The 15,444-nt window shown below is 42.6% G+C and overlaps 1 protein-coding gene across 1 annotated transcript in view; it reads right to left on the bottom strand.

Moving 5' to 3' along the window:
• maml1 (mastermind-like transcriptional coactivator 1) overlaps positions 1 to 15,444 on the bottom strand; it is a 37,658-nt gene that overhangs the window by 2,760 nt on the left and 19,454 nt on the right. Inside the window, exons 3-4 of the mRNA XM_079892668.1 lie at positions 7,338 to 7,526; positions 4,692 to 4,845 (exon numbers count right to left, since the gene is read on the bottom strand). Of these exons, the coding sequence (XP_079748794.1) occupies positions 4,692 to 4,845; positions 7,338 to 7,526 (343 nt within the window). The remainder of the gene's footprint in view (positions 1 to 4,691; positions 4,846 to 7,337; positions 7,527 to 15,444) is intronic.

Raw genomic sequence — 15,444 nt, 5'->3', positions numbered from 1 at the left:
GATTAAAAAAAATTAATCACACATTTTTTCTGTGATTAATCGCAATTAAAAACACTTACATTTGTATAGGTTTATATTAGTTTGATACTAATACAGCTATTGATGTCTGGATAATTTTTTTTTTTAAACATTAATTATAGCCATCCAACATTATAGTGTAATTGAAAGCTATACATTTATTAACATTAGGCTTAAAAAAAATAACTTAATTTAAGTGAACTTAATCATACAATCATGCAAAAAACAAACCTATAATAAATGTCATATTTACCTGTCTGACAGGTAGGACGTATACAGTAATTGAATAAAAGTTATCAAACAGTCTGCACGGCATATTTTATGAATTAAATATCTAGACTAATCCTTATTAAAGCTACAGAAGTTCTTTAGTCAATTGCAGTGAGTAATTTTCTCTGTTCCCTTTGTTTTGTGATTAACTTTACTGACAGAAAGCTTTATCGGCTGCTGTCCCTTTAAGAGCAGCCGCTGCTGTACGACACATCTCACACACACCTCATTCTCTCTCTTTACACTCATTTAACACTTTATTTCACTCATTTAAGACTGCTCTTATGTTATGAGGATACTCCACAAAACAGACATTTTGGCAAAATTGTGTTATTGTTCATACAAGTGCGAAGGAGATCCGTTTTCTGGCGCGCGTCTTTCACTCTGTGTGTGTCACATAGACAGGACATTCACAGGCAGCGCGTTTAAAAACATCTGCATGAATAAGAGCGGGATCATATAATGTAACGCTACCCAAAGGATGACAAATTTTTGCTTTTTGAATGTTGCGTTTTGCGTTAAATATTTTATTATATTTTTACGGCGTTGATTCCCATTGTAGTTACCCAACTTAAATACTTTTTACAAACGCTGCAAAATCCTTCTTTATTTTGACCACCAACGGGATGCAACCATGTCCTAAATTGTTTGTCTTCCAGCCACTTCTGCTGGAATTTTCACTTTCTCATTTGGTCTAGTTTTATTCCTGTTATTCCTGCTGTTCAAAATGCCTGCGTCACCTCCGCATCACGGCAGTTCTGCTCCGGCCGGAAGCAATTACCAAACCGGTTTAGCATGTTTATCACACTAACGTTTTTAAATCACGTACGGTAGTGTACTGTACCGTTTCACTGTGTTTTAAATCCACATCTGAAGTGTCAAAACAAACCATGAAATGGTACAGTACACTACCGTACGTGATTAGATATTATAAGTAGTTCATTTGTTGACTAGATGCTGCATTAGCAGAGAACAGTCTGAGAGGATGCTAACATTAGTACCTCACGCGGGCAAAACAATGTGACAAAAAACACACGCACGTCTGACCTTAATGTTTACTGTAACGATTGTCACCATCTATCTGCATTCGTTTATATCCGGCTGGACGTTTAATGCAGTGGTTATGCAGCGAAGTGGCATATTTAAAGCTAGTGACGTGAGAAGGCAAACTGTGTCGTCATGCAGCCGACAGAAACATACAAACCACATAAAGCTTTAGGTTTCAGTTCTTTATCATCACTGTAACATATTTTGATTAGATCATCAGGTGTTCGAAAATGAAAGCAAATAAAGAGTAGCCGCGTCACTTTCGCAAAAACTCCCATATATCGCAGAAAAGTTTTTACGCTCGCATGAGGCGGTTCGAAAAAATAATCTACTTGGCAACGCTGCAATGGAAACAGTTTATGCACATTTACAGGTCACCTGACGTAGATGGCGCGTATGTTTGGACAGAAGACGAGACAGAGTTATTCATTAAACTCATAAAAGACAAATGTATCTCAGTAATACTGGATTCTAGACAACAGAGAAATGCCACAGTTTATCAAGAGCTCGAAGCAGAGATGAAGGAGAAACTCCTCATATGAGCCGCTCTCAGTAGAAGTGGACTTCCTTGTTATTAAAGCTTGGATGCACGCCTACGTCTACTTCCATTAACAATAGGCCTTTATCTCATTTCCTGGTTTTCGGAACGTTCAAAATCGCCAAGCAGTGAACTCGCACTTCCGGTGGCTACTCAGTCACACCTTTAGATGAAAAGTAGGTCAGTAAACATAAATAAAGTCGCGATATAGAGCAGTGTCTGTCAATATTAAACCGCATAAAGACCATTTAAATAGGAATCGTGCATGTTCTGCGTGTCTCTGTGAATGAATGGCACAGACGCGCGGTTTCATTTACCACACACACACACACACACTGAGGCACGCACGACGCTCGCGATGTTTTCAGCCTAACGTATATGAGGACATTAATGCACTTCATCAACACAGCCGCTCCGAGAGTCACCTCAGCAGCATTTTAGCTTCATTCGAGAAAAACTATCATCATACCATAAAACACAGAGAGACTCAAAGGTCTACACGGCAACCCGTCAAAATAAAAGTTTGGTTTAACCTTTGAAGAAAGTTTTGCTTAAATCATTACATTTTAAATAAATGGTTATAACAATTTAATTAAACCATTAAAATGGAATCAAGAAAACTAAAAAAAAAGAAACTTTTGGGAGATGCGAGAGCGAAGTAGTCCAGTGATCATTAACAGCCATGGTGAAGACGCAGCACATACAGGCCTATAATGGCTAGTGCGTGGCTGAGATATACGCAAACCTGCTAACATCCGTCGCCATGATTTCTGGAATGACTTATCCGGAGAAAGAAAAAAAAGAAGACGTTTTAGTCGCATAGCATCGTTTAATAGAAATGCTGTCATTTTGCAATAGTTTTTTTTTTTAAATCTACATTTAGAAAATATCACAAAAGTTGCGCAAATCTGTAATGGAAATGCGGCTAGTGAGAGTATACATATAATATGCATTTGGATCTAATTTCAGTGCTATTGTCCATCTTTAAAGACTGTTTGGATTTATAGGAAATAACACTTTACAAATGGAGTCCATCTGTAACATTACCTACGGTTAATAAAAGTATTGTTCGTTTGTTGGTTTCATTATTTACTAATACGTTTGTACATTTTAAAGTTGTAACATTAGTTAATGCACTACGAGCTAACGTGAATGTTTGATGTATAATTAATATATAATAATAAAAAAAAAAAAAGAGCATTTATGTGTTGTGTTTGTTTTCATTCAGTAACTGTTTTAAAAGCTCTCGGTTGATTAACCGGTTATCGGCCAGTGTGGGCCAACCTCGTTATCGTACCCGCTAAAGTCCACCATCGGTCGAGCTCTAGTTGAGATGTGGACTCGAGGTTTAAGAGGAATAAATGCCTGGAGAAAACCTCCATTCGTCACCAGAGAGAAGCCGGGCGCTTCACTGGAACATCCAGTTATGACACTCTGATTAAATATTAATTATGAGGTCAAAAAGATAACTGGCGTTCACAATAAGATCCATGACATCGATTTGGAAAATAGAGGAAATTGGAAATTTGAAAATTTTCATTTCATTCTGAACAATATTTCTTACTCCATAATTTCATAACCTTCTACACTAAACCCAGAACACATCATTTCTGACGAGGCAAGTCCCTTACTGTGGGCTTGTCTGCTTTCCAAACCTATTCACCACTTTAATATGTTTTACAAGCTTCTCTACAGCCTGACTCCAAACTCAGACCCGCAGATGAAGAACCCTGTGTGTAACGGCCACCTCGCCACACACTAACCATACTGTGCTTCTGCCATTCAAATGAGTCTATCAATACACACACTTGCAAATCAGGTGGGCTTGTTTGTTGACTAGAGACAAAAGGCTGCTTGTGTTGACCTCAGAGACGGGGAGCTCACGTCACACTGAACTTCTCTGGCGAGTGGAAAAACAGTAGTTTCCTCCTAGCCTCAGACGGGGTCCCCTCCATCACTCAGAGCTGCGTCCACATCCCATCTCTAGTAGCGCTGGGCGGTGTACCAGTCCATACCGAATACCGGTGTTTGTTTGTTTGTTTGTTTGTTATGATATTAATTTTTAATAATCTGCAATACTGGTGTGTGTGGCTTAAACACCGCTGGGAACGCGCCACTGTTTGAGAGGGTCTTTTCACTGTTCACGGGTGATACACAGGTGTGTGTGTGTGTGTGTGTGTGTGTTACTGAGCCTGACGGTGAAGATGGAGAGGTTAAACTATAACTGAGAGCTGTTAAATTATATTACAGTGTTTCCCATACATCGGTTCACAATATCAACACTGCCTTTTGGAAAATCTACTTGACACCGGTGCATAAACATGAGCACGGCAGGTTTCAGTGTAAACGCGGCGCGGGGGTTTTATATGATTGTGTCTGAAGGGAACTGACGGTCTTTAGAAACATTTGGATGTTATTGTCATTTAATCTGTCTTCATCTCTCCTGATAAAGCAGTGTTCATGAGCCTCTTTGTAAACCGCATCAGTGTGTGTGGCCTTGCAGACCTGTGTTAATACCAGTGTGATTTCTTCTACAATATTCACTCATGACAGTAAAATAGGGCGTTTAAGCCAATCTACTGCAGTATCTCCTCTCTCAGTCAGTAGAGAATGTGTCTAACACCCAGTCATGCTTGAAGAAAAAACAACAAAAACAAAAAACACCTTCGCCTGTGAAAACGATATAATTTTGAAAAATACCAAAATTTTTGGTCATCACTAATTTCTAGTGTGTCCAACTGAACGGCACTTGATCTGTCGTGTAACAGGCGGTGTAACGGGGCGAGTGGATGATCAGGAGGATGGTGTGTGTGTGTACCGGAGAGTGTGTGTTCGGGGAAGGCCGAGGGGTGTTGCTGGGCCAGGCAGGGCACAGTGCTGAACTGCTGCTGGAACGGGTTCTGCTGGCTCTGCTGGTCCTGGTACTGGGGCGGTGGACGGGTCAGATGCCTCTGGAGCTGCTGCTGCTTCTCCTGACACACACACACACACACACACACTTCTGTTAGCACTCCAACAGTGTTAGATTATCAGTACTCTTGTGAGGCTGCTGCCCTCTAGAGGCAGATCTGTGAACCACACACTGTAGAATTATTACTGTTATTACTGATAAATGTACACTACCAGAGTTTTGGATCGGTACGATTTTTAATGTGTTTAAAAGAAGTCTCTTCTGCTCACCAGGGCTACATTTATTTTAAACAAAAAAAAAGATACATATATTTTAAAAAAGTAACATTGTGAAATATTATTGTAATGTAAATCAGCTGTTTTCTATGTGAACATCTAGTAAAGTGTAATTTATTCCTGTGATCAAAGCTGAATGTTCAGCATCATTACTCCAGTCTTCAGTGTCACATGATCCTGCAGAAATCACTCTAATATGAGGATTTGATGACCAAGAAACATCTATGATTATTATCAATGTTTAAAAGAAGCGGTGTGTGTTAGCACAGGTGTTGTGCTAGCGAGCGGCAGTGTAGTGTTAGCGCAGGTGTTGTGTTAGCGCAGGTGTTGTGTTAGCGCAGGTGTTGTGCTAGCGCAGGTGTTGTGCTAGCGCAGGTGTTGTGCTAGCGAGCGGCAGTGTAGTGTTAGCGCAGGTGTTGTGTTAGCGCAGGTGTTGTGTTAGCGCAGGTGTAGTGTCAGCGCAGGTGTTGTGCTAGCGCAGGTGTTGTGTTAGCGCAGGTGTAGTGTCAGCGCAGGTGTTGTGCTAGCGCAGGTGTTGTGTTAGCGCAGGTGTTGTGCTAGCGAGCGGCAGTGTAGTGTTAGCGCAGGTGTTGTGTTAGCGCAGGTGTTGTGTTAGCGCAGGTGTTGTGCTAGCGCAGGTGTTGTGCTAGCGCAGGTGTTGTGCTAGCGAGCGGCAGTGTAGTGTTAGCGCAGGTGTTGTGTTAGCGCAGGTGTTGTGTTAGCGCAGGTGTAGTGTCAGCGCAGGTGTTGTGCTAGCGCAGGTGTTGTGTTAGCGCAGGTGTAGTGTCAGCGCAGGTGTTGTGCTAGCGCAGGTGTTGTGTTAGCGCAGGTGTTGTGCTAGCGAGCGGCAGTGTAGTGTTAGCGCAGGTGTTGTGTTAGCGCAGGTGTTGTGTTAGCGCAGGTGTAGTGTCAGCGCAGGTGTTGTGCTAGCGCAGGTGTTGTGTTAGCGCAGGTGTTGTGTTAGCGCAGGTGTTGTGTTAGCGCAGGTGTTGTGTTAGCGCAGGTGTAGTGTTAGCGCAGGTGTAGTGTTAGCGCAGGTGTTGTGTCAGCGCAGGTGTAGTGTCAGCGCAGGTGTTGTGCTAGCGCAGGTGTAGTGTTAGCGCAGGTGTAGTGTTAGCGCAGGTGTTGTGTTAGCGCAGGTGTAGTGTTAGCGCAGGTGTAGTGCTAGCGCAGGTGTTGTGCTAGCGCAGGTGTTGTGTTAGCGCAGGTGTTGTGCTAGCGCAGGTGTTGTGCTAGCGCAGGTGTTGTGTTAGCGCAGGTGTTGTGTTAGCTCAGGTGTAGTGTTAGCGCAGGTGTAGTGTTAGCGCAGGTGTTGTGTTAGCGCAGGTGTAGTGTTAGCGCAGGTGTTGTGCTAGCGCAGGTGTTGTGCTAGCGCAGGTGTAGTGTTAGCGCAGGTGTTGTGTTAGCGCAGGTGTTGTGCTAGCGCAGGTGTTGTGCTAGCGCAGGTGTTGTGCTAGCGCAGGTGTTGTGTTAGCGCAGGTGTTGTGTTAGCGCAGGTGTAGTGTTAGCGCAGGTGTAGTGTTAGCGCAGGTGTAGTGTTAGCGCAGGTGTAGTGTTAGCGCAGGTGTAGTGTTAGCTCAGGTGTAGTGTTAGCGCAGGTGTTGTGTTAGCGCAGGTGTAGTGTTAGCGCAGGTGTAGTGTTAGCGCAGGTGTAGTGTTAGCGCAGGTGTTGTGTTAGTGCAGGTGTTGTGTTAGCGCAGGTGTAGTGTTAGCGCAGGTGTTGTGCTAGCGCAGGTGTTGTGCTAGCGCAGGTGTTGTGTTAGCGCAGGTGTAGTGTTAGCGCAGGTGTTGTGCTAGCGCAGGTGTTGTGCTAGCGCAGGTGTAGTGTTAGCGCAGGTGTTGTGTTAGCGCAGGTGTTGTGCTAGCGCAGGTGTTGTGCTAGCGCAGGTGTTGTGCTAGCGCAGGTGTTGTGTTAGCGCAGGTGTTGTGTTAGCGCAGGTGTAGTGTTAGCGCAGGTGTAGTGTTAGCGCAGGTGTAGTGTTAGCGCAGGTGTAGTGTTAGCTCAGGTGTAGTGTTAGCGCAGGTGTTGTGTTAGCGCAGGTGTAGTGTTAGCGCAGGTGTAGTGTTAGCGCAGGTGTAGTGTTAGCGCAGGTGTTGTGTTAGCGCAGGTGTTGTGTTAGCGCAGGTGTAGTGTTAGCGCAGGTGTTGTGTTAGCTCAGGTGTAGTGTTAGTGCAGGTGTTGTGTTAGCGCAGGTGTTGTGTTAGCGCAGGTGTTGTGTTAGCGCAGGTGTTGTGTTAGCGCAGGTGTAGTGTTAGCGCAGGTGTTGTGCCTGATCACCTGTGCCTCGGCCATGATCTGCCTCTGCAGGAGCTGCTTCTGCTGCTGGCTCATCATCTGCATCTGCTTCATGTAGGCCGCGCTACTGTGGCCCCCCGGCACACTGGTGATGCTGGTGCTGCTGGGCTGAGGGGTCATGCTGTTCCCCGGGCCCGGCACATGAGCGCTCGAGGGGTACGACCCCGAGTCCTGCAGACACACAGAGAGGTCACGTCAGCTGTAGGGTTCGAGAGCCGCTGCTGTATGGTGGATAAGTCCCGGCTGAAGGGCGTTGTTAGGCTTAGACACCATACAGCACTAGCCTCGAGTACCTTATTGCTTTTATAAAACGGCTACCACACAGTACAAATGTTAAAGCCGACAAATATGCATCTATGCAACTTTTATGAAGTAAAATAACTAGAAGCCTTCGTTCCGGTGGAAAAAATGAATAGCAACATAAGTTACACACATTATTTCTCCATTAGATGGAGACAAACACTGTCTTTATGAATGAGTCAGTCAGTAGAAAAGACTTTTACATTGAAAGGACTCAAACTTGAGAACACGGAGAAGTGAAGCAACTAGAGGAACGGGAAAACCCTTTGAACCCTTTTTATGAATATAGGACTATAGATGCTATATCTACTGTAAGTGCAGGTACACTCGCTAACTCGATCTCTCACCATACTCTACTCTATAAGCTTCAGTGAACAATATCGATGAGATCAAACATGTGTTTGCGTTGCTAAGAGTGGTTGCTAGGGGTGTTGTGTAGTGATACACAGAACCATTTGGGTGAAGCGGCCATAGCCGTGTTCTATCGTCAATAACACACAGATATTGACCAATCAGAATCAAGGATTGGAACCGACCGTTTTATAATCAGCAATACAAACTACAGAAGCTTCAATCGCTGGAGAAACTGAGAATTTATTTATTTCTGTATCCAACTGTACACCACTGTCATGTGTATGGATCAGGGCTCCAGATGAACTGTGTTCAGAAGCGCTGGAGCCCCGGACTGAACACTTTTAAGAGCACAGGATGAACATTTAGGGGCACACCTTACATCAACCGGCAATGCATTTTCCTCCATTTTGACTGTATAACTGACAAATGCCTTGGTAATAAATAGACTTAAAATAAAACTGCACATTACAATTTCTGTACGTTAAGTCCACGGGCTCCAGATTAGCATCTGAGGGCCGCAGCACCGGACACACTGAGTTCTGCAGAGAGGATCTGGTAGCACTGTGACAATAAAGCACTGAGCTTACTAACTTTATCATCATTTATAATGTATTAATATTAATTCAAAAGCAAAACAAGTGAAAAATAGATATTAGGGAGTGAAAATAGCTAATAAGCGGTCCTCTGCAGCCACCTACTGGTTATAATCATTTACTCTTTTTTATTTTTAAATAAGCGAGTTTTCCTACTTCTTGAAACTTTTAGTTTTATAAATGGGGACAAATCTTTGAAGGATGAACAGAAAATGTTTTGGTCATCACATTAAAAATAACATTTAAATATGACATTATAGTTTTGAAGTGCTGGAAAAGATGTGTAGTACTTGAAGCGTTTGACTATTTCTGCCACAATACCACAGTAAAGTTAGTGTTACCACATTAAATCCACGGTGAGTGTCGCTGATCTGTGGACTTAAAGACTAGTTCATTCATGGCACAGTGTTTCTCCTGGTTCCCACGCCAGCGATGTTTGATCTGATATCCATGGTTTATAACAGAAAACTGCTGCGAGATCCAGTGAGAAACATTCAGAGCTCAGGGCATTTGGGCACCCACCGACGCCGATGGACGGGTCCCATTTCTAGAGTAAACTAGGTTTTCATGTACCTTTCCCTCTCTCACATTTCGCTTCCTCTCTGTTCTCTATACTAACCCATCTCAAAGCCAAAAATCCCTCAAAAAGTTTCTCTCTCAAATATTACAAGAACACACAATTTTTTTTATTACACACATACAAACCACACTCTGACATCCATAGAACGAACACACACAAAAATTCATCAAAATTCAGAAGTAAAAATTCATTTTAAAGCCCTTCCAACAGAATGAAAGCCAATAGATTGCATCATTTTATAGTTAAACGGCCCTGGGATTAAAAATTATACGTTTTAATGGGGACATTTTTGCCCTGAAGGTCCTGAGAGGAACTATTTTGTGTTACTAGTGCAAAATATATTTATTAAAGGAAATGAGGGTGAAATACTAAAATTCCAATAAAAATAAAAACCTGTGCCACAATGTATTCATTTGGCATTAACACAGGCAAAATGATCAAAAAGACAAAACTGAAAAAGACAAAAATGTCCATAAAGTCGCACAAGGGTTAATGTGGGTCAGTGGGAGACCACTCTTATCTAACTAAAGACAGAAACCTTCTGATTTTACAGGAAAAGCTTCTTTCCTTTTACACTGTAGAGAATAAAAGGATAATGGCCACTAGAGGGCACAATTTCTATGTGATGTAAAAAAAAAAAAAAAAACTTTTCTTCTTTTTTTCTCACACACACACACACACACACACACACACACACACACACACACACACACACACACACACACACACACACACACACACACACACACACACACACACACACACACACACACACACACACACACACACACACACACACACACACACACACACACACACACACACACACACACACACACACACACACAAGAAAATTATCCCACTGGTAATAGTTGATGGGCATGAACTACTAAACGAATGATAATTTGGGTGGGAAATATTAACAGTCCTAGACACCTAAAACCAGGCTGTAGGTGCAATGTCTTATTTCCTCCTACTGAAGTATAACTAGGACACATTCCTGGCAGGTTTTGTGAGATTCCTCCTCCTACAGTATAATTAATCCAGTCCACACCAGCTCAATGTTTCAAACCTCACTGCTTTGAAATTAACTTTTAAATTCAAGCACCTTCTCTCCGATCCAGAGAGCTTCCTCAGCGCGGGACTACAGACAGGGCAGAAGATGGTTTAAAAATAAATGAGAGATGCCAGCGCTAGCAGACGCCCTTTCACAACACACACACACTCTCAGAGCAGAGGTATTTCGAGGTCAGTGTCGACATCAAACGGTGTTATCTGAAGAGCGAGACGCAGACAGAGGTTTCACAGAAGAGAGTCACTGAACCGTGCGAGTAAGAGTTGATGTGTGTGGAGAGAGTAAGAGTTGATGTGTGTAGAGATGATGTGTGTAGAGTTGATGTGTGTAGAGATGGTGTGTGCAGAGTTGGTGTGTGTAGAGAGAGTAAGAGTTGGTGTGTGTGGAGAAAGTAAGAGTTGATGTGTGTAGAGTTGGTGTGTGTAGAGTTGATGTGTGTGGAGAGAGTAAGAGTTGATGTGTGTGGAGAAAGTAAGAGTTGATGTGTGTAGAGTTGATGTGTGTAGAGATGATGTGTGTAGAGTTGGTGTGTGTAGAGAGAGTACGAGTTGATTTGTGTAGGGAAAGTAAGAGTTGATGTGTGTAGAGATGATGTGTGTAGAGATGGTGTGTAGAGAGTAAGAGTTGATTTGTGTAGAGAAAGAGTTGATGTGTGTAGAGTCGATGTGTGTAGAGTCGATGTGTGAAGAGATGATGTGTGTAGAGAGTAAGAGTTGATTTGTGTAGAGAAAGTTGTAGTTGATGTGTAGAATAAAAGTTGTGTGTAGAGATGATATGTGTGTAGAGTAGATGTGTAGAGAAAGTAAGAGTTGATGTGTGTGTAGAGAGTAAGAGTTGTGTGTAGAGAGAGAGTAAGAGTTGATGTGCGTGGAGAGTAAAAGTGTGTAGAGATGATGCGTGTAGAGATGATGTGTGTAGAGTTGATGTGTGTAGAGAGAGTAAGAGTTGATTTGTGTAGAGAGAGTAAGAGTTGATTTGTGTAGAGAGTAAGAGTTGTGTCTAGAGTTGAGTGTAGAGAGTAAGAGTTGATGTGTGTAGAGAGAGTAAGAGTTGATGTGTGTAGAGAGTAAGAGTTGATGTGTATAGAGTGTAAGAGTTGTGTGTAGAGTTGATGTGTGTGTAGAGTTGATGTGTGTAGAGTTGATGTGTTGATGTGTGTAGAGTTGATGTGTGTAGAGTTGGTGTGTGTAGAGCGAGTAAGAGTTAATGTATGTAGAGTTGATGTGTGTAGAGAGAGTAAGAGTTGATGTGTATAGAGTGTAAGAGTTGTGTGTAGAGTTGATGTGTGTGTAGAGTTGATGTGTTGATGTGTGTAGAGTTGATGTGTGTAGAGTTGGTGTGTGTAGAGAGAGTAAGAGTTAATGTATGTAGAGTTGATGTGTGTAGAGAGAGTAAGAGTTGATGTGTGTAGAGTTGATGTGTGTAGAGTTGGTGTGTGTAGAGAGAGTAAGAGTTGATGTGTGTAGAGTTGATGTGTGTAGAGTTGGTGTGTGTAGAGAGAGTAAGAGTTGATGTGTGTAGAGTTGGTGTGTGTAGAGAGAGTAAGAGTTGATGTGTGTAGAGTTGATGTGTGTAGAGTTGGTGTGTAGAGAGAGTAAGAGTTGATGCGTGTAGAGTTGATGTGTGTAGAGAGAGTAAGAGTTGATGTGTGTAGAGAGTAAGAGTTGATGTGTGTAGAGTTGATGTGTGTAGAGTTGGTGTGTGTAGAGAGAGTAAGAGTTGATGTGTGTAGAGTTGGTGTGTGTAGAGAGAGTAAGAGTTGATGTGTGTAGAGTTGATGTGTGTAGAGTTGGTGTGTAGAGAGAGTAAGAGTTGATGCGTGTAGAGTTGATGTGTGTAGAGAGAGTAAGAGTTGATGTGTGTAGAGAGTAAGAGTTGATGCGTGTAGAGTTGATGTGCGTAGAGAGAGTAAGAGTTGATGTGTGTAGAGTTGGTGTGTGTAGAGAGAGTAAGAGTTGATGTGTGTAGAGTTGGTGTGTGTAGAGTTGGTGTGTGTAGAGAGTAAGAGTTGATGCGTGTAGAGTTGATGTGCGTAGAGAGAGTAAGAGTTGATGTGTGTAGAGTTGGTGTGTGTAGAGTTGATGTGTGTAGAGAGTAAGAGTTGATGCGTGTAGAGTTGATGTGCGTAGAGAGTAAGAGTTGATGCGTGTAGAGTTGATGTGTGTAGAGAGTGTAAGAGTTGGTGTGTGTAGAGTTGGTTTGTGTAGAGAGTAAGAGTTGATGCGTGTAGAGTTGATGTGTGTAGAGAGAGTAAGAGTTGATGTGTGTAGAGTTGGTGTGTGTAGAGTTGATGTGTGTAGAGAGTAAGAGTTGATGCGTGTAGAGTTGATGTGCGTAGAGAGAGTAAGAGTTGATGTGTGTAGAGTTGGTGTGTGTAGAGAGAGTAAGAGTTGATGTGTGTAGAGTTGGTGTGTGTAGAGAGAGTAAGAGTTGATGTGTGTAGAGTTGATGTGTGTAGAGTTGGTGTGTAGAGAGAGTAAGAGTTGATGCGTGTAGAGTTGATGTGTGTAGAGAGAGTAAGAGTTGATGTGTGTAGAGAGTAAGAGTTGATGCGTGTAGAGTTGATGTGTGTAGAGAGTAAGAGTTGATGCGTGTAGAGTTGATGTGTGTAGAGAGTAAGAGTTGATGTGTGTAGAGTTGGTGTGTGTAGAGAGAGTAAGAGTTGATGTGTGTAGAGAGTAAGAGTTGATGCGTGTAGAGTTGATGTGCGTAGAGAGTAAGAGTTGATGCGTGTAGAGTTGATGTGTGTAGAGAGTGTAAGAGTTGGTGTGTGTAGAGTTGATGTGTGTAGAGAGTAAGAGTTGATGCGTGTAGAGTTGATGTGCGTAGAGAGAGTAAGAGTTGATGTGTGTAGAGTTGGTGTGTGTAGAGAGAGTAAGAGTTGATGTGTGTAGAGTTGATGTGTGTAGAGTTGGTGTGTAGAGAGAGTAAGAGTTGATGCGTGTAGAGTTGATGTGTGTAGAGAGAGTAAGAGTTGATGTGTGTAGAGAGTAAGAGTTGATGCGTGTAGAGTTGATGTGTGTAGAGAGTAAGAGTTGATGCGTGTAGAGTTGATGTGTGTAGAGAGTAAGAGTTGATGTGTGTAGAGTTGGTGTGTGTAGAGAGAGTAAGAGTTGATGTGTGTAGAGAGAGTAAGAGTTGATGTGTGTAGAGTTGATGTGTGTAGAGTTGGTGTGTAGAGAGAGTAAGAGTTGATGCGTGTAGAGTTGATGTGTGTAGAGAGAGTAAGAGTTGATGTGTGTAGAGAGAGTAAGAGTTGATGTGTGTAGAGTTGATGTGTGTAGAGAGAGTAAGAGTTGATGTGTGTAGAGTTGATGTGTGTAGAGTTGGTGTGTGTAGAGTTGGTGTGTGTAGAGAGAATAAGAGTTGATGTGTGTAGAGTTGATGTGTGTAGAGAGAGTAAGAGTTGATGCGTGTAGAGAGTAATAGTTGTGTGTAGAGTTGATGTGTGTTGAGAGAGTAAGAGTTGATGTGTGTAGAGTTGGTGTGTGTAGAGAGAGTAAGAGTTGATGTGTGTAGAGTTGATGTGTGTAGAGTTGGTGTGTGTAGAGAGAGTAAGAGTTGATGCGTGTAGAGAGAGTAATAGTTGATGTGTGTAGAGTTGATGTGTGTAGAGTTGGTGTGTGTAGAGAGTAAGAGTTGATCTGTGTAGAGTTGGTGTGTGTAGAGAGAGTAAGAGTTGATGCGTGTAGAGGTTTGAAGTGTGTAGAGAGAGTAAGAGTTGATCTGTGTAGAGTTGGTGTGTGTAGAGAGAGTAAGAGTTGATGCGTGTAGAGGTTTGAAGTGTGTAGAGAGAGTAAGAGTTGATCTGTGTAGAGTTGGTGTGTGTAGAGAGAGTAAGAGTTGATGCGTGTACAGTTGAAGTGTGTAGAGAGTAAGAGTTGATGTGTGTAGAGTTGGTGTGTGTAGAGAGAGTAAGACTTGATGCGTGTACAGTTGAAGTGTGTAGAGAGAGTAAGAGTTGATGTGTGTAGAGTTGGTGTGTGTAGAGAGAGTAAGAGTTGAGTGTAGAGAGTAAGAGTTGATCTGTGTAGAGTTGATGTGTGTAGAGAGAGTAAGAGTTGATGTGTGTAGAGAGAGTAAGAGTTGGTGTGTGTAGAGAGAGTAAGAGTTGATGTGTGTAGAGAGAGTAAGAGTTGGTGTGTGTAGAGAGAGTAAGAGTTGGTGTGTGTAGAGAGAGTAAGAGTTGATGTGTGTAGAGAGAGTAAGAGTTGGTGTGTGTAGAGAGAGTAAGAGTTGATGTGTGTAGAGAGAGTTGATGTGTGTAGAGAGAGTAAGAGTTGATGTGTGTGTAGAGTTGATGTGTGTAGAGAGAGTAAGAGTTGATGTGTGTGTAGAGAGAGTAAGAGTTGGTGTGTGTAGAGAGAGTAAAGGCAAACGGGGTTAATGGTCTATATTTAAACCGGAGCGCTGAAGGAGGGGCTGATGTGAAACGCATGAAAGACGGCTTTGTGTCGTCCTCTCTCTCTCTGTCTGTCCTTTTCTATGTTGACTAGTCTCAGCCCCCACTTCAGTGTGTGTGTGTGTGTGTGTGTGTGTGTGTGTGTGTGTGTGTGTGTGTGTGTGTGTGTGTGTGTGTGTGTGTGTGTGTGTGTGTGTGTGTGTGTGTGTGTGTGTGTAAGAGAATGGCTGTCTGCTCTCTGCTCCTTAGCAACCAGCTGCCTGACCCAGACACACTGATCAGGCCCGGGGCGCATGAGAACCAGACACACACACACACACACACACACACATGACAATACACTCTATATATAATTATATTATGCATTGTTTTGTAGTGGTGTAACAATATATCGTGTCACAATATAATCACAATACAAAAATGCATCAATATGTATCGTGTGTGGTTCACCTAAAATAAAAATTACTTTGAAAAAAAATATCAAGTTTTCAGAGTTTTAGTCTCGTGATATGTATCGGTACACCCCTAATGTTTTGCTAAGGACAGTGAAAATTGCTAAGATTTAGTTTCTTTAGGACTCATGAAAGTTAAAGTCACATCATTAGTGTTAATAATCTCGACTCAGAATAAGTTCCTCTTGCAGCATCTCTTCTCTTCTCTGATGACGAGGGCGGAGCTATAACCTGTCACTCACATGAGATCAGCCAATAGCAGACCACAACCATCCAATCAATTCCCCACAGACACAATCAAGCCCCGCCCACATCTGTTCTTGTTCCAGAAGC

The sequence above is a fragment of the Squalius cephalus genome, assembly GCF_949319135.1.
Source record: "Squalius cephalus genome assembly, chromosome: 14".
Lineage (NCBI taxonomy): Eukaryota > Metazoa > Chordata > Actinopteri > Cypriniformes > Leuciscidae > Squalius > Squalius cephalus.
Note: the sequence above shows the minus strand (reverse complement) of the source record. Positions and strands in the feature narration are given on the sequence as shown.